The sequence below is a fragment of the Aotus nancymaae genome, unplaced genomic scaffold, assembly GCF_030222135.1.
Source record: "Aotus nancymaae isolate 86718 unplaced genomic scaffold, 86718_ANA_hifiasm-v0.15.2.pri h1tg000016l, whole genome shotgun sequence".
Lineage (NCBI taxonomy): Eukaryota > Metazoa > Chordata > Mammalia > Primates > Aotidae > Aotus > Aotus nancymaae.
The window spans coordinates 82612255-82635393 of record NW_026988428.1 but is presented as its reverse complement, the minus strand read 5'-3'; the positions used below and the strand labels follow the sequence as shown (position 1 = coordinate 82635393).

General features: G+C 37.2%; 1 protein-coding gene across 50 annotated transcripts in view; it reads right to left on the bottom strand.

Annotated features, from left to right (window-relative positions):
- Positions 1–23139, bottom strand: part of PLEKHA5 (pleckstrin homology domain containing A5) — a 238640-nt gene that overhangs the window by 33992 nt on the left and 181509 nt on the right. For 25 of the 50 annotated variants that reach the window (XM_064377730.1, XM_064377731.1, XM_064377737.1 and 22 more), the window contains 3 exons: positions 16055–16117; positions 14313–14393; positions 14036–14185 (listed from right to left, as the gene is read on the bottom strand). In XM_064377730.1, coding sequence (XP_064233800.1) covers positions 14036–14185; positions 14313–14393; positions 16055–16117 — 294 coding nt within the window. Of the gene's footprint in view, positions 1–14035; positions 14186–14312; positions 14394–16054; positions 16118–16623; positions 16660–19998; positions 20044–21902; positions 21984–23139 lie in introns of all 50 variants that reach the window. The other 25 variants (XM_064377722.1, XM_064377728.1, XM_064377733.1 and 22 more) reach the window with 3 other exon arrangements.

Here is a 23139-nt window from a genome sequence, read left to right as displayed (position 1 = left end):
CAAAAGTGTTAATTACTTTAATGAGGAAAATGTGCTTTTATGGTGCTATCACTCCAATTGTAACTGTCTAGATTTTAGAAAATTGTGTAGTTTATATTGAGCAAAATAGAACTTTTCATAACCTATTTTTGTCCCTTTTTTTTTTACTCAATTCAATACAAGTATTATTGTGCTGCTGTTTATTTCCTAAAATGCAGAAGAGGCATTAAATAAAGCATTTTCTTATCTGTCTTGATTAAAAGTTCTCCATGAATAAAAATACTTTGTACTTTAGCATACTGGAATTTCAATAACCTCAGAAGCATGACATCATGTTACTTACAATAAGCTTACAGTAATATAATAAAATGAATTTAGTTAGCTATCTAAACAATTCAGTGAATTCTGTTTGTGAAGACTCAATATAGACACTATCATCCATCTGTACTTTCTTCCTTTGGAAAAAAACCATCCCCAAACCATAGTATCACAGAGAAGATTTTGATATTTGGTTTTTAACAGCTTCTCATTTATTGAATATAGAATAATTCTAGAGGTGCTTAAAAATACATCTCTGCCAGGCACTGTGGCTCACGTCTGCAATCTCAGCACTTCTGGGAGGCTCACAGGGGCAGATCACTTGAGCTCAGTAGTTTGAGACCAACCCTGGCCAACATGGTAAAACCCTGTCTCTACTGAAAACACAAACATTAGCTGGGCCTGATGGCTTTCGTCTGTGGTCCCAGCTACTCAGAAGGCTAAGGAGGAAGAATTGGTTGAACCCAAGAGGCAGAGGTTGCAGTGAGCTAAGATTGTGCCACTGTACTCCTCCTGGGTGACGGAGTAAGACCCCTATCTCAAAAAGACCCCCCAAACCCCCCAAACATCATCATATCATCTTGTTTCAGAGATGTTGACTTATGGGAGTGTAGTTACTCTTTATGTGTTTCAGAGAGTGTAAAAACTGATAAACTAAGGACGAAGTCCATATTGTTCACTATTTTATTATCAAAATCTAGTGTGGTATTGGCAAATATAAGTCAACCAAAAAATACTTATTGAAAACTCTTGTTAGGCCGGGAACGGTGGCTCACACCTGTAATCCCAACACTTTGGGAGGCCAAGGTTGGTGGATCACTTGAGGTCAGGAATTCAAGATCAGCCCGATCAACATGGTGAAACCCCATCTCTGCTAAAAATACAAAAAATTAGCTGGGCGTGGTGGCGCGTGGCTGTAGGCCCAGTGACTCAGGAGGCTAAGGCAGGAGAATCGCTTGAACCTGGGTGGCAGAGGTTGCAGTGAGCTGCAACTCTATGCCACTGCACTCCAGCCTGGGTGACAGAGCAAGATTCCATCTCACAAAAAAAATAAAAAATAAAAAAAAATTTTAAAAACCCTTGTCAAATGAATTAATAATTTCTGTCTAAGAAACTCTCATGATCAGAAATTTCTTGTCTTGAACTGTTCGGAGTAAAGTTCTACTGGGAAATGTCAGTGTATCAACAGCAATAATAGTCTTGGGATAAGAAAGCAGTGTAATGAATGTTAAAGAAAGGTTACTTAAAATAACCTTAACAGTTTTTTGAAAAGCAGCAATACAGTTTACCTCGAACTAAAGGTTCCCTTTTATTTATTTATTTATTTATTTATTTACTTATTTATTTGAGACAGAGTCTTGTTTTGTTGCCCAGACTAGAGTGAAATGGCATGATCTCACTCACTGCAACCTTCCCCTCCTGGGTTCAAGAGATTCTCCTGCCTCAGCATCCTAAGTAGATGGAACTGCAGGCATGTGCCACCATGCCTGGTTAATTTTTATATTTTCAGTAAAGATGGGGTTTTGCCATTTTGTCCAGGCTGGTTTCAAACTCCTGACCTCAAGTGATCTGTCCTTCTCGGCCTCCCAAAGTGGTAAGATTACAGGCGTGAGCCACCATGCCCAGCCTAAAGGTTCTCTTTTAAAGAGCTATCTTATTTTGTATATTCTGTTGTAACTAGCTTAAAATAACTTAAAAAAACTTAGGTGATTGGCTGGGTGTGCTGGCTCACGCCTGTAATTCCAGCACTTTGGGAGGCTGAGACAGGAGTTCGAGACAAGCCAGGAAAACACAGGGAGACCCCATCTCTACAAAGTATACAGAAATTAGCCAGGTGTGGTGGCACATAACTGCAGTCCCAGGTACTTGGGAGGCTGAGAAGGGAGGATCACTTGAGCCAGGAGGTGGAGGTTGCAGTAAGCCGAGATTGTGCCATTGCACTCCAGCCTGGGTGAGGAGACTTTGTCTCCAAAAAAAAGTTTAAAAACAGGCAAAACTCATCTATAGTTTAAATGTCAGGTGCTAGGCTGTAGCTACTCAGTAGACTAGGCAGGGGGAGGATCACCTGAGGCTAAGAGTTGGAGGCTGTAGTGCGCTACAACCGCATCTGTGAATAGCCACTGCACTCCCATCTGGGCAACATAACAACACCCTGTCTCTAAAGCAATTAAAAAAAATTTAAAGAAAAAAAGGAAGAAAAGAAAAAAGTCTAGTAGTGTTCTTTTTGGAAGAGGAGCCTCTAGCATGCTAGTAAAACTCAATGTCTCGATATAGATGTTGGCCAAACTCCTAAACCGTGTGGTTTTCTGAGAACATGTTATACTCCAAAAAAAGAAAAAAAAAAAGTGTGCGTGTTGGGGAGGAGAAGGGACTGCTTCCGAGTTTTCTTTCTTTTTTTTTTGAGATGTAGTCTCACCCTGTCGCCCAGGCTGGAGTGCAATGGTGCTATCTTGGCTCACTGCAACCTCCACCTCCCAGGTTCAAGCGATTCTCCTGCCTCAGCCTCCTGAGTAGCTAGAATTACAGGTGTGCATCAACATGCCTGGCTAATTTTTTGTATTTTTAGTAGAGATGGGGTTTCTCTATGTTAGTCAGGCTGGTCTTGAACTCCCAATCTCAGGTGAGCCATCTGCCTTGGTCTCCCCAAGTACTGGGATTACAGGAGTGAGCCACCGTGCCCAGTCGCTGTAGAGTTTTCTAGAGACAGGGTTTTGCTCTGATGCCCAGGCTAGAGTGCAGTAGCACAATCATAATTCACTGCAGCCTCGACCTCCTGGGCTCAAGCGATCCTCCTGTCTTAGCTTCCCAAGTAGCTAAGATTACAGGTTTGTATTACCACGCCCAGATAATTTTTTAATTTGGGGTCTTACCATGTTGCTCAGGCTGGTCTTGAACTCCTGGGCTCAAGCAATCTTCCCAAAGAACTGGGATTACAGGTGTGAGCCACTGTGCCAGGCCAGACATTTTTCTCACTGTCACCTGGGCTGGAGTGCAGTGGTGTGATTTCAGTTCACTGCAGTTTCAACTCCCTAGTCTCAAGCAATCCTCCCACCTTGTCCTGCTAAGTAGTACAGGTGTCTACCACCATGCTGGGGTATAATTTTTTAATCTTTTCTAAAGTCAAGGTCTCACTATGTTGTCCAGGTTGGTCTTGAACTCTTGGGCTAAAGCAATCCTCCTGCCTTAGCCTCCCAAAGTGCTGGGATTACAGGTAGGAGCCAGCATGCCTGGTCAAGATTTTTTACTTTTTAATTGTCTAAGTTTAGGGTATGGAACAAATAAATTTTAATAGTGCTTACTTCTATATAGTCTGTACTGAGAAAAGATATGGTCACTGTGGGGGAGAAAGTGAAACAGGTCTAAACACTCAGATGTAATGAAATTCTAGACTTCCAAAAAAATTAATGAGGATTTTAATATTTAGCTATACAGCTATATAGCAGATATATACTATGATATTTATTAAGGAAGGATTGGCTGGGTGCAATGGCTCATGCCTGTAATCTTAGCACTTTGGGAGGCTGAGGTGGGTGGATCACCTGAGGTCAAGAGCTGGAGACCAGCTTGGCCAACGTGGTAAAACCTCCTTTCTACTAAAAAAATACAAAAATTAGCCGGGCGTGGTGGCGGGCACCTATAATCCCAGCTACTTGGGAGGCTGAGGCAGGAGAATTGCTTGAACCTAGAAGGTGGAGATTGCAGTGAACTGAGATTGTGCCATTGCACTTCAGCCTGGGCAAGAGAGCAAAAACTCCATTTCAAAATAACAAAAATAAAATAAAATAAAATCTCTAACTTTGGAAAAGTATTGACATAGGTTTTTAATATCAAAATGAGGGAGAGGCATTAGGTATAGCATAATTATTCATTAACTTCATTTTTGTTTTTTTTGAGGTGGAGTCTCTCACTGTTGTTGGGCTGGACTGCAATGGCGTGATCTCGACTCACTGCAAACTCTACCTCCCAGGTTCAAGCAATTCTCCTGCCTCAGCCTCCCAAGTAGTTGGGATTACAGGCACCTGCCACCACGCCTGGCTAATTTTTTATATTGTTAGTAGAGACGGGGTTTCACCATGCTGGCCAGGCTGGTCTAGAACTCCTGACCTCATGATCTTCCCACCTTAGCTTCCCAAAGTGCTGGGATTACCATGAGCCACCATGCCTGGCTAACTTCTCAATTTAAGCTCAAACATCTTTTTCCAATTTTAAGTAATATTACAAATTAATGTCCACTACTATAACTTGGAAAATTAAAGCCTTATAATATTTAAATTAATTTTATTGGTATATTTTGAGGATCAGGCAAAAAAATTAAAATGCTAACCTTTTGGTCACAAATACCCTACTATAACAGTCCTGCCCACTGGTATTAGAAGCAGTTGATTTTTCAGATCAATCAAAAGAAAGTTAAGTCTGATTTATTAATTTTTTCATTTTGCCTTCAGGATGTAGAGAGTTCTTGGCTCACATTTAAATAATGTACTTAATTATTTGAGGAGTTTTTTAAAAAAGAATTTTTTAACGAGTTTATTCTCGTTATATAACTGCTTCGCAAATAAAATCACTACTTACTAAGAACATGGCATGCCTTACTATACTATTTAATGACTATACTGACTTTTTTTTGTTGTTGAGACAGCATTTCACTCTTGTTGCCCAGGCTGGAGTGCAATGGCGCGGTCGTGGCTCACTGCAACCTCCACCTCCCAGGTTTAAGTGATTCTCCTGCCTCAGCCTCCCGAGTAGCTGGGATTACGGGCATGCACCACCATGCCCAGCTAATTTTGTATTTTTAGTAGAGATGGGGTTTCTCTATATTGGTCAGGCTGGTTTCGAACTCCTGACCTCAGGTGATCCACCCACCTCGGCCTCCCAAAGTGGTGGGATTACAGGCGTTAGTCACCACACCCGGCCTATACTAACTTTTTTTAACCTAAAAAGATGTTTACATTTTATTATTTTTTCACTTAGCCTGGACTTGAAACACTAAAAAGATGTTTAAAAGGGCACCAATTCAAACTTTATAAAGTGAGGTTCAACTATTAGCCACAATTATAAAGCTATCCATATTTTAAATTTCTAGTTTATGACTCTTGTGTTTAGTTTCTTCTCTAAGTTTTCTATGAAACAAAACTATCTTCTCATCTCAAAGGAAGTACTTGCTTTTTATTGTTCAGAATTCTAAATATAATAAAAATAGAAAGAGAAAAAAAACCAAAACAAAAAGACAAACAACAAAAAAAACAAAAAAATAAAAATAGAAAGGCTAGCAAAGGGGAAGATTTAAACAAATAACTATTATTGTGCCACATTTCTGTTAGCTTTCTTGTGGATTTGTTTTCTTTTGTTTTGTTTTTTTGAGACAGGGTCTCACTCTGTTGTCTAGGATCTCTCTGGGCTCAGGTCATCCTGCTGCCTTGGCCTCCCATGAGCTGGCACTACAGGCAGGCACCACTGTCCTTGGTAATTTTTTTTTTTTTTGTGGAGATGGAGTTTCATCATGTTGCTTAGGCTGGTCCCAAACTCCTGGGCTCAAGTGATCTGCCCACCTCAGCCTCCCAAAGTGCTAGGATTACAAGCGTGAGCCATCACATTCAGTCTAGAGAAACCAAAAGTTGGTTCTTTGAAAAGAAAAACAAGATTTATACACTGTTAGCTAGAATAACAAAGAAAAAAAGATCCAAATAAGCACAATGAGAAACAACAAAGGTGACATTACAATGGATCCCACAGACATACCAAAGATTCTTAGAGATGATTACTAACACCTCTGTGTATACAAACTAGAAAATCTAGATAAAATAGTTAAATTCCTGGAAATACACAGTCTCCCAAGATTGAATCAGGAAGAAACCGAAAATACTGAACAGACCCATACTGACTTCTGAAATTGAATCTGTAATAAAAAACCTGCCAAACAAAAAAAGCCGTGGATCCGTTGGATTCACAGCTGATTTCTTTTCTGAGACAGAGTTTCACTCTTGTTACCCAGGATGGAGTGCAATGGCACAACATCGGCTCACTGCAACCTCCGCCTCCTGGATTCAAGCAATTCTCCTGCCTCAGCCTCCCAAGTAGCTGGGACCACAGGCGCGTGCCACCATGCCCAGCTAATTTTTATATTTTTAGTAGAGACGGGGTTTCACCTTGTTGACCAGGATGGTCTTGATCTCTTCACCTCGTGATCCACCCGCCTCAGCCTCCCAAAGTGCTGGGATTATAGGTGTGAGCCACCGCGCCTGGCCCTCACAGCTGATTTCTACCAGATGTACAAAGAAGAGCTGGTATTAATTCTACTGAAACTACTCCAAAAAATTAAGGAGGAGGGTCTCCTCTCTAACTCATTCCATGAAGCCAGCATCACCCTGATATAAAACCTGGTAAAGACACAACAAAGAAAGAAAACAAAGGCCGATATCCCTGATGAACATAGATGCAAAAATCCTCAACAAAATACCAGCAAGCCAAATTCAATGGCATATCAAAAAGTTAATTCACCATGATAAAGTAGGCTTCATTTCCAAGATGCAAGATTGGTTCAACATATGCAAATCATAAATGTAAGACACCACATAAACAGAATAAAAAACCAAAAAACATAAAACATATCATCATCTCAGCAGACATGGAAAAGGCTTTTGATAAAATCCAGCATCTCTTCATGATAAAAGCCCTCAAGAAATAATTCCACATTGAAGGAATATGCCCTAAAATAGTAAGGGTCATCTATGAAAAATATATAGCCAACATCACACTGAGATGGGCAAAAACTAGAAGCATTTCCCTTGAGAACTGGAAAAAGACAAGGGTGCCCACTCTCCCCTCTCCTATTCAACATAATACTAGAAGTCCTAGTCAGAGCAATCAGGCAAAAGAAATAAAATGCATCCAAATAGGAAAAGAAGTAAAACTATCTCTCTTAATGGATGATGGGATCTCTACCTAGAAAACCCTAAAGACCCTATCAAATGGCTCCTATGACTGATAAATGACTTCAGTAAAGTTTCAGCACAAAAAATCAATGTACAAAAATCACTGGCATTTCTATACACCAACAATGTTCAAGCTGAGAGCCAAATCAAGAATGTAATCCCATTTACAATAGACACACACACACAGGTACACACACACCCCTAGGAATGCATCTAACCAAGGAGGTGAAAGAGCTCCATAAGAAGAACTACAAAACATTGTCGAAAGAAAGCACGGATGACACAAACCAATAGAAAAACATTCCATGCTCACGGATTAGAAGAATCAATATTGTTAAAATGGTCATACTGCCCAAAGCAATCTACAGATTCAATGCCATTCCTATCAAACTACCGTCATTTTTCACAGAACTAGAAAACAAATTCTTAAATTCATATTAAACCAAAAGAGTCCAAACAGACAAAGCAATCCTAAACAAAAATAACAAAGCCAGAGGCATTACACTACCTGATTTCAAACTATACTATATGGCTACAGACTAAAACATCATGGTACTGGTACAAAAACAGGCACAGACCAAAGCAACAGAATACAAAACCTAGAAGTAAAGCTACACACCTATGGCCATCTGATATTTGACCAAACTGACAAAAATAAGCAATGGGGAAAGGACTTCCTATTCAATAAATGGTGCTGGAATAGCTGGCTAGCCATATGTAGAAGAATGAAACTGACCCGTTCCTTTTACCATATACAAAAATTAACTCAAGATGGATTAAACATTTTCTTTTTTAGACGGAGTCTTGCTCTGTCACCCAGGCTGGAGTGCAGTGGCATGATCTTGGCTCACTGCAGCCTCTGCCTCCTGGGTTCAAGCTATTCTCCTGCCTCAGCCTCTCAAGTAGCTGGGACTACAGGCACATGCCACCACGCCCGACTAATTTTTGTATTTTTAGTAGAGACGAGGTTTCACCGTGTTAGCCAGGATGGTCTCGATCTCCTGACCTTGTGATCCTCCTGACCTTGTGATCCACCTGCCTTGGCCTCCCAAAGTGCTGCGATTACAGGCGTGAGCCACCACACCTAGCGGATTAAAGATTTAAGTGTCAGACCTCTAACTGTAAGAATCCTTCAGCCAGGCGTGGCGGCTCACGTCTGTAATCCCAGTACTTTGGGAGGCTGAGGTGGGCAGATCACTTGAGGCCAGGAGTTTGAGATCAGCCTGGCCAACTTGGTGAAACCCCGCCTCTACTAAAAATAGAAAAAGTAGTTGGGCGAGGTAGTGGGTACCTGTAATCCCAGCTACTTGGGAAGCTGAGGCATATGAAATTGCTTGAACCTGGAAGGCGGAGGTTGTAGTGCACCAAGATCATGCCACTGCACTCCAGCCTGGGCAACAGAGTATCTCTGTCTCAAAAAAAGAAAAAACCAATTGCAACAAAAACAAAAATTGACAAGTGGGATCTAATTAAACTAAAGAGCTTCTGTAAAGCAAAAGAAACTATCAACAGAGTAAACAGCCCACAGAATGAGAGAAAATACTTGCAAACTAAGCATCCAACAAAAGTTGAATATCTAGAATCTATAAGGAACTTAAGCAATTGAACAAGGAAAAAATGAAACAAATAAGCCTTTTAAAAAATGGGCAAAAGACATGAACAGACACTTAAAGGAAGACATATAAATGGCCAATAAACATGTGAAAAAATGCTCCATATCACTAATCAGAGAAATGCAAATTAAAATCATAATGAGATACCATCTCACATTCATCAGAATGGCTACTATTAAAAAGTCAAAAAACAGATGCTGGCAAGACTGCAGAGAAAAGGAAATGCTTATATACAGTGGGTAGAAATGTAAACCAGTTCAGCCACTATGGAAAGCAGTCTGGAGAGTTTTCAAAGAACTTAAATCAGAACTACCATTTGACCCAGCATTATTGAGTATATATCCAAAAGAGAGCAAATCTTTCTTTTGTGAGACAGAATCTTGCTCTGTCACCCAGTCTGGAGTGCAGTGGTGCGATCTTGGCTCACTGCAACCTCTGCCTCTCAGGTTCAAGCAATTCTCCTGCCTTACCCTCCTGAGCTGCTGGGACTACAGGCTCACGCCACCACATCTGGCTAATTTTTCTATTTTTAGAAGAGATGGGGTTTCGCTGGGCACGGTGGCTCACGCCTGTAATCCCAGCACTTTGGGAGGCTGAGGCGGGCGGACCACGAGGTCAAGAGATTGAGACTATGGTGAAACCCCGTCTCTATTAAAAAATACAAAAATTAGCTGGGTGTGGTGGTGCGTGCCTGTGGTCCCAGCTACTCGGGAGGCGGAGGCAAGAGGATTGCTTGAATCCCGGAGTCGGAGGTTGCAGTGAGCCAAGATTGCACCACTGCACTCCAGCCTGGTGCCCGGCAACAGCAGAGCAAGACTCTATCTCAAAAAAAAAAAAAAAAAAAAAAAAAAGAGATGGGGTTTCACCATGTTGGCCACAGTGGTCTCGAACTCCTGACCTTGTGATCCATGCTCCTCAGCCTCCCAAAGTGCTGGGATTATAGGCATGAGCCACTGCGGCTGGCTGAAAGCAAACCTTTTTACCAAAAAGACACATGCACTTGCATGTTCATGACATAACTATTTATAATAGCAAAGACATGGAATCAACCTAGATGCCTATCAATGGTGGGCTGGATAAAGACACGGTACATATACACCACAGTTCTACACAACCATAACAAAGAATGAAATCAAGTCCTTTGCAGCATCACAGATGCAGCCAGAGGCCACTGTCCTAAGTAAATTAATGCAGGAAAAGAAAATTAAATACCGCATGTTCTCACTTACAGCTGAAAGCTAAACGTTGATGGATATGAAGATGGTAAAAGTGAAAGTGGGGAGTACTGGGGGTAGGGGAAGAATGGGGGATAAGAGTTGAAAAAGTAACTCTTGGGTACTATGCTCAGTACCTGGGTAATGGGCTCATTCATACTCTAAACCTCAGCATCATACAATATATCCAGTTAACAAACCTGCACATGCACTCCCAAATCTAAAATAAAATAAAAATAAATAAAATGTATAGGGAACACTGCTATACATGTTTCCCTTGTGCTAATCCTAGTTTTGGGTACTTTTGTGGCCTACCAGGTGAGAAGATGTTCTCATAATCACAGCTTTGTCTACAGGGGTGCTAATGTTATTCCTCTTATGCTTGGGGCTTAGATTTGAACCAGTGCTATGAATTGACTGTGAAAGAATCAGTGGAATCCTCTGAGATTCTGCCAGCAAAAATGTAACTCAAATTTAAATCTAATCAACATTCACTGAGTGCCAACCATATGCCCAGTATGATGTTACGCACATGCTAACATTTGCAGCCTTAAGCTACAAATATAAATAAGTTTACATAAAGGCACAAATAACATAGTTTGTATTTTATGCAGTAAGACTTGTCTCAGAAGGATATACTCTGAGGGTTTGTCATAATCACTGATTATTGCTGAAGGCAAGGAAAAAGAAACCAGGAAAGCGATTACACAGGATAAAAACCAGAAAAAGGGATACTCAAACAAGATTAATTTATTTTCTATTTATTATTACTATTTTTTTTTTTAGAGACAGTGTATCACTCTATCACCCAGGCTTGGAGTGCAGTGGCACAATCACGTACCCTTGACCTTCTGGGCTCAAGAGATCCTCCCACCTCAGTCGCCTATGTAGCTAGGGTCACAGGTGTACAAGACCATGCCTAGTTAATTTTTTTATTTCTTATAGAGATAGGGTCTCCCTAAGTTGCCCAGTTTGGTCTCAAACTCCTGGCCCCAAGCAATCCTCCTGCCTCAGCTTCCCAAAGTGCTGAGATTACAGGTGTGAGCCACCACTCCTGGCAAAATTCATTTCTATTAAGATATTTTCTTTTCTTTTTCTGGATAAAGGATTTGGTCCATGGCTAATTTATTAAGACATTTTCAACAAATTTCCCATCTGGGCTAAAGCTAACCTTGAGATGGAGCGAATTCTAAGACTGTTGATGAGATTTAATTTATTAATCCTAGTTGGTAAGGGAAGGAATTTTCTAAAACGGGAATTTTGAGAGCAGATACCAAATCATTAAATAGTTTTCAACTAAATGTCTGTAGAGTCCACCATTTTGATTTGACTCAAGTTGTCACAGAGACCCTGAGCTTCTCGTTAGCTTGGCACTGACAGCTTAACCTCATTTTCCCTTTCTAATCTCACATTTTCTATCCTCTCACAGAAATTCTATCTCCCAGTCAGGCAGTAAGTTCTATTTTCTCCTTTTCCAAACATGTCTCCTACATTCTCATCTTTGCCGTGGCTTAGGTGTTTTGTATTGTATAAACCACTCTTTTCTTCTCGCCTTATTTAAATCCTACCTATCCTTGATTAGCTCAGTGACAACTTCCTGTGGACAATATTACAGGTGCTTATATTTTCTTTATGATATATTACAGAAATCCATGTAGATCTGTCTTCAAAGCTGTGGTAGGAAGATCTGGATTTGAGTTATAGGTATATTATTTATTAGCTTTGTAACCTTGGGTAAGTCATTTAGCTCAATCATTCATCAAATTTGAATGAGACATAGTTTCTTATTTCAAGAAGCTCACAATGGAAAGGATATTAAATTTTTAAAAAGTCTACAAACATGACAATATAATTAAGAGACTCAAATGAGACAACAGAAATAATGGTATTTTAAAAATGAAAATAGAAATATAAGTTATTTAAGAATTCCTCAAACTAAGTTTTCATTGATTTCAAAATCATGGTTTATTCCTTTAAGAATAGCTCCTGTTTAGAATTCAGGGTTTAGAACAGAAGCTATGTTGAGATTCTGGCATCTTGCCAGCTTGGAAAGACTCCTCTAAATTAAGCTATACTGTCTGTGGCCCTTCTTAAAAGATAGATGCTTCCTAGCCCATTAAAGGTACAGACAAGGGTTTGTGAGCAGTTTTATATAACATGATGGCTTTTGCTAAGATTTCTTTCAAAGAGCTGCTTGGACAGGTGCTCTTACTATGTTTATGGAGATGACCACATCATAGGTTCTAAAGCCAACTGTTTAATCTCATAAAACACCCAATTAATTTATAAACTGCAAGTAAGGCTCTGAGATATAAATTTGGTAATTCCAAGAGACTCATAGTCATATGACTATGGGTTACAAGGTTCTGTTATTTATATTTCTTTCTTTTTTTTGAAACAGAGTCTAACTCTGCTGCCCAGGCTGGAGTGTAGTGGCACAATCTTGGCTTATTGCAATCTCTGCCTCCTGGGTTCAAGCGATTCTCCTGCCTCAGCCTCCCAAGTAGCTGGAATACACACCCAATTAATTTGTATTTTTAGTAGAGACGGGGTTTTACCATGTTGCCCAGGCTAGTCTCGAACTCCTGACCGCAAGTGATCCACCATGCCCCGCCTTGCTATTTATATTTCTAACTCAAGCTTATCATCTAAACTTAGATCACACTGTAGCTATCAAATGGTAATGTTAATGGCCTCTTAAAGGCTTTTCACAGGTAACTTTTATTAAAATGCTTGGTTAAATGAGTCCATTTATCACCTTTTCAAAATTCTTCTAAATCCCCTAAAATCTACAAAATATTTCTTTTCTTTTTTTTCTGAGATGGAGTCTTGCTCTGTCACACAGACTGGAGTGCAGTGGTGTGATCTCAGCTCACTGCGACCTCCACCTGGGTTCTCCTGCCTCAGCCTCCAGAGTAGCTGGGATGACAGTGCATGCCACTATGCCAAGCTAATTTTTTCTATTTTTAGTAGAGATGGGGTTTTACCATGTTGGCCAGGCTGTTCTCAAACTCCTGACTTCAAGTGATCAGCCTATGTCGGCTTCCCAAAGTGCTGGGATTACAGGTGTGAACCACTGCGCCTGGCCCAAAATATTTCTTTTCCTTTTTTTTCTCAATTTGAGACGACGTCTTGCTCTGTCACCCAGGCTGGAGTGCAGTGGTGTGATCTGGGCTCACTGCAACCTCCACTTCCCAGGTTCAAGTGTTTCTCCTGCCTCAGCCTCCCGAGTAGCTTGGACTACAGGCATGTGCCACCACACCCAGCTAATTAATATATAAATATTTTTTAGTAGTGACAGTATTTCACCATGTTAGCCAGGCTGGTCCTGACCTCCTGACCTCAGGTGATCCATTACAGGCGTGAGCCACCATGCCCAGTATATATTTATTTTCTTAATGCAATAAATTTTCACATATTTCAGAATTTTTCATTTACATAATACATAAAAACAGGAGTATTTATCTCCCCTGTAAAACACTCATTTCACAAAATGCAAAATGTTTGGCTGGGCATGGTGGCTTATATCTGTAATACCAGCCCTTTGGGAGGCCAAGCCAGTAGAATCACTTGAGATCAGGAGTTTGAGACCAGCCTGGGCAACACAGTGAGGTTCCATCTCTACCAGAAAAAAAAAAAAAATCTACCCAGGTGTAGTAGCGCCAGCACTCACTTGAGTCTAAGAGATTATTCAGGCTACAGGTGAGTTATGATCAAACCACTGTATTCCAGCCGGGATGACAGAGTGAGACCTTGTCTCATAAATAAATAAATAACAGAAAGCCCATTAATTACAGAAATAAAGCTAATATTTTATTTTTATGTTCCTAAAGATAAGTACACTAATAACAAATCACTATTTTTTTGCTATAATAATAAAAAAGAATCCTAAGGAGAGCCCAGTATTAAAAAAAAAGAGAGAAGAAAATAGAACTACATATTTGAGTTACTTTTATTAGGGGAAAAAAAATCTACTTACAGCAGTGGCTCGAGAAAGTTCTCGACACGTACTAAGCAGTCCATTTTGTAAATCGTCCCTTTGTAACACCACTGTCTGAATGGCTGCTGGGTTATCTGCATGCATTTCTATCTCTTGGCTGGCTGATAGCAAAGCTTGCTCAAGCGTGTACTATTATAATAAAAAGAATTACACTTAATGTTCTGCATCATTGAATTAATTCTTTTTACTTATCAGTGTCCTGATAATAATCATATAAAGTAACATCAATTGTAGACAATAAATATAATTGTCCTACTTTTTCCTTGTGGAGCTGCTGAAGTTTCTCTTCCAGAGCATGCACCACTTTATCTTGTTCACATAATCGGCTTAACTTGGCCTAGGTTATAAGAGAAGATGTCTTGTTAGCAATTTTTTATTTTTTCTGTAATTGGACGTAAGCAGTCATTTTATGACTAAAATCTAGCTTATAAAGATAGAATGCTTTAAAAATACACATGCAAGCATTTTGCCTCTACAATCTGCTAAATAGGTTAAGTGACATATTCAGTCCTTAATTAAAATGCTTACTGGAGTCTATTGTTATATATTTAAAAAATCATGCTCTTAGATTCTTAGAAAAGAATATAAACAATAGAACACTTCTAACTGAAATATAAATAAAAATATTATTAATGGAGAAAAATAAATTTCATCAGTTTTAGTGTTTTAAATTCTTAATATTACCCTAATTTCTCCCTAATTTCTTAACTATGAAAGTATGAGAAAGCACTCTAATAACATTTTAATAGTACAATAAACCGGTTTTAATGTTTCAAAATGAAAACACTGGACAAATTGGAAATAGGAACTTTAAGGCATAATGACACAAAAGGAAAAAATTTGAGACTTTACCTTCTTTGACATTTATCTATTCAAATAACTACCTTATCTTTGTCAGACAACAAGACTCACGTAACACAAATGAAAGGTGTTAAAAAGAAAAAGGCAGGGCTGGGCTTGGTGGCTCACCCCTGTAATCCCAGCACTTTGGGAGGCAAGATAGGTGGATCACCCGAGGTCAGGAGGTCCAGACCAGCCTGGCTAACATGGCGAAGCCCTGACTCTACTAGAAAAAAAAAAATACAAAAAGTTAATTGGGTGTGGTGGTGTGCTCCTACAGACTCAGCTATTTGGGTGTCTGAGGCACAATAATCACCTAAACCCGGGAGGCGGAGGGTGCAGTAAGCCGAGATCGTGACATTGCACTCAACCTGGGTGACAGAGAGAGACTCTGACTCAAACAAAACAAAACAAAACAAAAAAAAAAAAGAAAAGGAGGTACAACTCAATGGAATAAAATCAGGGGAAATAATGAGGGAAGAATGTGTGGCAAATAAAATATGATATAAAATAAACGAAATTTAATTTAAAAAGAAGTAGTGATAAAATGTCTAAAGGCTGATACTTTATCCAAAAAAACACAGCACTTCTTCTTTGCCTCCAGTCTTCTCTTTTTTTTTTTAAAGGCAGGGTCTAATTCCATTACCAGGCTGGAGTGCAGTGTCATGATCTCAGCTCACTGCAACCTCTCCCTACTGGGTTCAGGAGATTCTCATGGCAAAGCCTCCAGAGTAGCTGGGATTACAAGCGTGCACCAGCATGCCCAGCTAATTCATATATTTTTAGTAGAGACAGGGTCTTGCTATGTTGCCCAGGCTGGTCTCAAACTCCTGGCCTCAAGTGATATACCCTCCTCAGCTTCCCAAAGTGCTGGGACTACAGGTGTAAGCCACTGTACCCAGCCATTCTCTAACTTTTAAAAGTCAGAATAGTTTTTACTTTCATGTAAGTGATGCTTAATATGTTCAACTGCTAACAATAGAGAGCAGTGGGACGTAGAGGACAGGGAATAATAATTTGGAGCGCGCGCGCGCACACACACACACACACACACACACAAAATTTATCTGATGTCATTTTGGAGGACTTGGGGGAAAGAAGTTTTTTGGTCATGCTTATTTCCAGTGTTTTTGACATATATATCATACTAATACTTACATCAATATCTACTTCTTCAGGTCTGTATTTGTATAATGTGCCTCTACCTTCATCTTGTGACAGCTATAAGAAAAAAATCATATAGCAACTTAAAAAATCTTATTTAAAAATCTATTTAGCCTATAATATTTTAGATTTATATTAAATATATATGCAATATAACAAAAATAGATTTTAATGATTCTTGTACTTTTAGAAGTTTAATTCAAACACAGATCAACAAAGTAGAAAAATACTTAACAGAGATCTAATATGCAAGATACATGAGAATGATGTATGTAACAAGCTTGTTGAACATAATAATATGCTGGTCAAACAAAACTAATACAGTACCTTACATTCTTGGTTTTAAAGACACACATTATTTTAATAAAAAAATTGACAAATACAATCATAACAACTGTATCAAATCAAATATTTGAATCAAGCATAGTTCAACAGTCAAAACCATCCTTCACAGTATACACATAATCACACACTGTGTATGTGTACACTCAAATGTCAACACACCTTATTTAACAAAACCTGTAACATATTGTATACATATACATAATATAAAACACACATACACAATATAGACTTATCTTGCTCTTCTGTCTTAAGAACTAAAAGATAATGAAGGAAAAGGATGGGTTTAATTGAAAAGAGGAAAATCATTCAAAACCTCATAAAATTGAAAGCCTGTTATGAACTATAGATAGTCAATTTTCAAATTTATGTGTGTTAGTTGACACCATTTGTGTTATTATATTTTAAGAAATTATTCAGTGTACTTAAGCTTCTTCCCAGTAACTTTTGGTTAAACAAATCCTTACTTCTGATTGTGCTTAGCAAGATTTCAATAGCCATCCCAGTTAGTTATACCACAGATAAAATCGTAGCCTCTGCAGGCAATACTTCATTATTTTTATTGTCTTTTGATTTTTATATTGATGGTGAGAAAGTAACGAAAATATAGTAGAAAAAATTTAAATGGGGCTCATTGCATGTTTACTAAATGGCACCAATTTTTTTCAAGGTATGGTTAGAAATAATGTGTCCCAACTATATTCCAGTTTAAAAAATAAAATTTCATATATGCTTTGGGGATACTTTGCAGAGAAATTTAAAAAAAAAGCAAATTTCATATATGCGTAATACATAAGAATGTATAAATGACAATTCTGCATGTTTTCTCTATGAAAGAAACTGCTTGACAGTTAGAGTTTTAAAAGGAGGCATAATTTAAACAGGAGATAACTTTGAATTGATCCAGAAATGTAGGAATCAGGAAAAGGTAAAAATAAAAGCATTCCAAACATACAATAAATCCTGGATTTACATGTTTCATTTCAAGACATTACTTTCACATACCTCATGCAAATGAATCTGTGACTATTTAAGGGTATGCACACTGTTAAACCACAAAACTTTCATAGAAATGAATATTACATGAAAAATGAATTTAATCACCAAAGTTAGAATACTCTTACACTATTTAAAATAAGTATCCTCAGGTGTGTCCTGAGAAGTGCCAACTATCATTCTAAATTAAAGCACCTAGATCCAAGAAAATAATTTATATTCCTATATTAAAAAAGTAATAAAAAAGTAAGTTTTAAATAGGTAGATCCATGATAAAAAAATGTAAGACAATGTCAAAATTACATTTTTCACATTTATGACAAATTAAAGATCAAAGGCCATAAGCTACTAAGATGCTCAAATATAGTTTGCTTAATATTTATTTTATTTTTTAAGACGGAGTCTCGCTGTTGCCCAGCCTGGAGTGCAGTTGTATGATCTTGGCTCACTGCAACCTCTGCCTTCTGGGTTCAAGCAATTCTTCTGCCTCAGTCTCCAGAGTAGGTGGGATTATAAGTGTGGGCCACCTTGCCCAGCTAATTTTTGTATTTTTAATAGAGACGGGGTTTTACCATGTTGGCCAGGCTGGTCTCGAACTCCTGGCCTCAGGTGATCCACCCGCCTCAGCCTCCCAAAGTGCTGGGATTACAGGCGTGAGCCACCGCACCCAGCTGTAGTTTGCTTAATATTTAAAGTTAAATGCAAAACAGCTTTACTAGACCACAGAATCTGAATATAACTAGTGGACAGTGTTACATCTAGATTAAAATATCAACAGTACCCTGTATCTCAGAGTGAACAGAAAAAAAGACTGGTATATTAAGGTGAAAACTTAGTAATTTACAGTAAATCTTTAGGATATTGATATACTATTTTTATTTAGGGAATCTTATTGCAGATTTATTTTTATATCAGTTAGCATATCATAATAAAGAAAAATATCTACTGTAGTTACTTTAGAGCGATATATCCTTTATAGCCATATAAACATGTTACACATGTCAATCAGATTTTTGTGGTATTTCTACTTCTAGTACTACCAAAAATTTTCTTTAAATGATTTATCAAATTATTCGATAAAGATATTCATTAAACATCAACTAACTAAATTCTTAAACCTTTTGCCACACATTGCTTTTACAACAGAAGCATAAGAAAACAAAATTATTCCTAAAAAAACAACAAACATGTTCATAGGATTGAAAAGGTTTCTATTTTGTCCTCAAGATGAAAATCCTGACCCCTCATCCCAACATTCTCCCAACTCCCTGTCCTACCAAAAAAAAAAAAAAAAAAAAAAAAAAAAAAAAAAGAAAGGAAAAAGAAAAAAGAAGAAAAAAGGAAACAAAAAAGAAAAAGAAAAAGAAAAAAGAAAATCCTACTAAAAAGAAAAATGTAAATTTCATGAGCATTCTGGTTAACTCAAGTTTTGCATATTTAAGTTCATGGTAACACTGTCTATCAATTTTTTCAAATATAACCGTAGCAAAAAAATAAAAATAAAAAGGGAAGGTTTGGTTTGAATACCTCATTTGAAGTACCTTAGCAACAGTAGAAAAGCAAATGAAAAAACGGGCTATGTAGTAATTACATAAACTTGAGCACTGCTTCAACTTCAGGCTGAGGAGTATGTTACATAGATTTTACTAACTACATAAGGACATGTGTTATATTTTATTTAGGATGCCAGAAGCTTTTCAAAATAAAGTATCTGATAGTTTCTTTCTTAAAAAAACAAAAAAACAAAAAACAAAACTGTCTTGGCATTAAGTTAAAGTTACTTATGTTAATTAAAATTCAACTTCAATATCCCTTAGGTATGTGAACTATAAATATCTTAAAGCATATGAACATAATATATAAACTCCAAAAAGGATTTTTAGGAAAATATTTTAAAATTTGATAATATTAGATATTATCCATCAACAGCAAAAAATGCTCATAGGACTGTAGGCATTTGTTGGTATTGCATCTTTTAGGAGAAATTACTTATCAAGTGATTAATTTCACTGGTATTAATCATGCTATAAAACCTATGGTGCTAAAATTTAACTGTGAAAGGTGGGCTAGAATGCTTTTATTTATTTACTTTTAAAAAAGAGTGTCTCATTCTGTCACCCAGGCTGGAGCACAGTGGTATAATTCTAACTACAGTTCATTGCAGCTTTGAACTCCTGTCTCAGCCTCCTGAGTAGCTAGGACTACAGGTGTGTGCCACCATGCCTGGTTAACTTTTTCATATTTTGTAGAGACAGGGTCTTGCTTTGTTGCCCAGGCTAGTCTCAAACTCCTGGGCTGAAGCTTCACAAATTGCTGGGACTATAGGCATAAGCCACCTCGCCTGGCCTGGATTCAGTTTTTTTTATTTGAGCAATTTTAAGAAAATTATTTCCTAGGTAATTTCTAGGATGTTCTCTAAGGAAGAAAATGCAAACATTTCCATAAAGGTCCTCCTGAGAGAAAAACTGAGTGGCTATGAATCAGAATAAAATACATTATAAAATATTTTGCCATTGTATTTCTAGTTAAATATCAAGAATTTATTAATACAACATTGTAATTCAACCTCAGAAAAGCAAACTGTAGCAGTACATTCATACTTTTTCATGAAGATTCTCCCTGGATAATAACATGATAAGGGAAACCTGGAGAAAAAATAAAATCTAATTTCAATTTGTGCAAATTTATAAACAGAGCTTAAAAAATATGTCAGGCTGTCACTTTAATCTATTAAGGATGCCTTGCAATAATTAAGTCCTTTACTAGCGGCTGAATAAAAATAAGACAGTCTGAAGACTCCCTAGCCTTAACAGCACTCAGAGTTAACACTGATTTCCTGGTAACTGGTGGCTGAGCCATGCTCAGGCATGGCTGCTGACATTAGACATTCAGATCTTTCTGTTCTGTACAATTTTAGTTTTCTTTCAAGTATTAATATGAAGAAATATTTATAAAAATCTATTGCTCTTTCAGTATTCAAGGTCAGTGACGCCATACTGAGCCAAGCTCAGACATCTTCACTTTTTTTTGCTTCCCCCTTCAGTCCTTTCCATTTCAGATCTCCACATTTTGGGAAAACCTCAACGAGAACTTTTAATGCAACTGAATAATTTAAACTATTAAACTTCTCTATCATGAACCATGAATGTTGAGCATTATAAAAAAGAAAAACCAACCAAACCAAAGAGGAAATCCAGGCTATCATTCTTATCTAAAATATGCAAAATGTGATATTGTAACAAAATCCCTTTGATTGCATGTCAATTTAGCATTAGAAAAATGACATATTTTACTGACAGCATCAGGCACTGCAGAAGGTATCAGTTTTGGAATAAGTAGTAAGACTCTCAGTGTGGTACTTTGGAATAAAGTACCAAGGCCTATAACCTGACTTTAAGAATTGAAAGATTTCATTTTCTTTTGATAAGTAAAGCTGTTTAACTTTAAATATTTAATAGTTTGTTAATCTCTTTATTACAATTTGAGACTATTTTCAGTCATCTAATAATGTACTTTAAACATTTTGAAAACTGTACTGAAATATAAGTCACCCTCTCATCAACTGTATCCATTCTTCAGTTACATAGCCCTGTGACGCAGATCCCATGGCAACTAAACCAAATAGAGGCCTTAAAAGCCAGTGTGAGCTCACAGTCCTTCTTTTTACTAGGTGCCTTATATATTTTAATCAAAATACATATTCATTTTTCATGTTAGTTAATTTTCTTCTTCTGCATGATTTTTAAAAGACTGTAACAGGTCATAGGCCAGAGTATTTTGAGGGTGCTGAAGTGGAAGAAGCTGATGTTGAGAAACACATAGCTAGAAACATTTAGACCATGAATACACAAAAGTTTGATAGAAACATATATGACTTCTTTTGCAGATCTGCAGATTATTAAGGTTCCTAAGTTAAAGCCAGCCAACTCCAAGATACACATTTTGAGTTCGGAAAAAGAATAGGGTAAGATATGATAGTCTTGAGGACTGCTTGAGAATGGTAAGAATACTGGGGGAAAATACCCACCAGTATGTTAGAAAGTGGCTACCTTTAAGTTTTACCATACCATTGTACAGAAACTAGATTCAAACACTAGGTTGGAGGAAGCTGTGGAGGGCTACCCCTCAAAGTAAATATTTTTACAAAGCCTTTTCCCTAAAAATTAGGTTTAATGCTTTTAGAGTTAATAAAACCATATGGAAATCTAGTAATTTTGCAAATGTACTGCAGACCTCCAAGTACATAACAATCAAATACTCTGCACAAAAACTTTAGGAAAATGGCACATTTAATATTCAACGGCAAAATGTTCAGCGAAGCCATGCTAAGAATACTGCAGCATCTTGAAAAGCATGGATGAATTGCGGTTTTCCAAATAAACATAAACAAAAAATAAAATAAGAAAAACACTGATGTCATGAGTAAATCTGAGGATAAATCAAAACTGTCACTGAGGGATTTTGCAGATGATAAAGCAGTATCATTCACTGTCCAAGACCTTACTTGCTGGTACAGTTGGGGTCTTAGCGCCGAGTTCTCAATCATTGTGTGAACCATGGTGATAATAGGTTCATTTTCTTTCATCTATTTCAAATCAGGAGGAGCATACAGCAAACATCAGTTTACAGCATAGCTAGATTTGAAAGACGACACTGTAAATATAGCCTCTACTTTAATATCTTCCTAATAGTGCAGTTGTTTACATTTTATCCCATGGTTGTACATATTTAATTCATATAAACCATTTTAAACAAGTATTAAATGCCGTGAGATACTTCCAAGATTATAAAAAAAATTACTAATTGCAACACTGTTACAACTGGTTTTACTTTATACATATAATCACAATATAGTCAATGAATATTCCTACATATACTAAAATAGATGATAAATCATAATTCAAAGGATAAACTAAAGGGCAAGAACACATTGAGGAGAAAAATGTTATCATTTAATTGATTATGTGTTCAGTAATAAACCTGAAAATGATATTCAGTTCTCTGTAAGGTTATAAAAAATTAGTTCTCTACAAATATTATAATATATTGAACACATCACCTAAACACATATTTTATTAAAGGTAATCTTGACATTTATAGACACTCTACTATGGATTTTCTCACAGTTATCATACTACATGTAGAATTACTCAAGGATATGCACACTAAGACTTATTCAGCAAAGACTTGGTATGTCTCAGCTCCTAAAAAGGTAGTTCAAAACCAAGCTTAACATTTCCAGCTATGTTGTACTTAATTACTGCCTCTAGAAAAATATTTTTTTTAATCAGGCTCTGTACTTGAGTTAAAGCACTCAAAAGACAATCATGATGTATACAGCAAAAGGCCAAGAAAGTTTTATCATTTGTAAGCCAACAGGTCTGCTTATAATGGTAATTTGTAACATAACATTTACTTTATGTGATTTTCATTTATTAGAAAATAAGCATTTCTATCGTGGCTAACAAATGCTACTTTACTGATTTCAGCTAAGTCTACAACAAAAGTTCATTAATCTTAAAATTCATAAATGTATTAATATAATGTAAGAAAAAACTAAATCTTAAAACTCTTTTTCTAGACAATTATATTTTTAGTCTAGTTGCCAATGTTTCACTCAGTAAAATCTGTTTATTTGTCAAGTTAAAAACCTGTGACTGGTTTAATCTACTTTTTAGTCAATTAAGTGATAACAAAACACATACATGTCTTTTTTTTTTTTTTTTTTTTTTTTTTTTTTT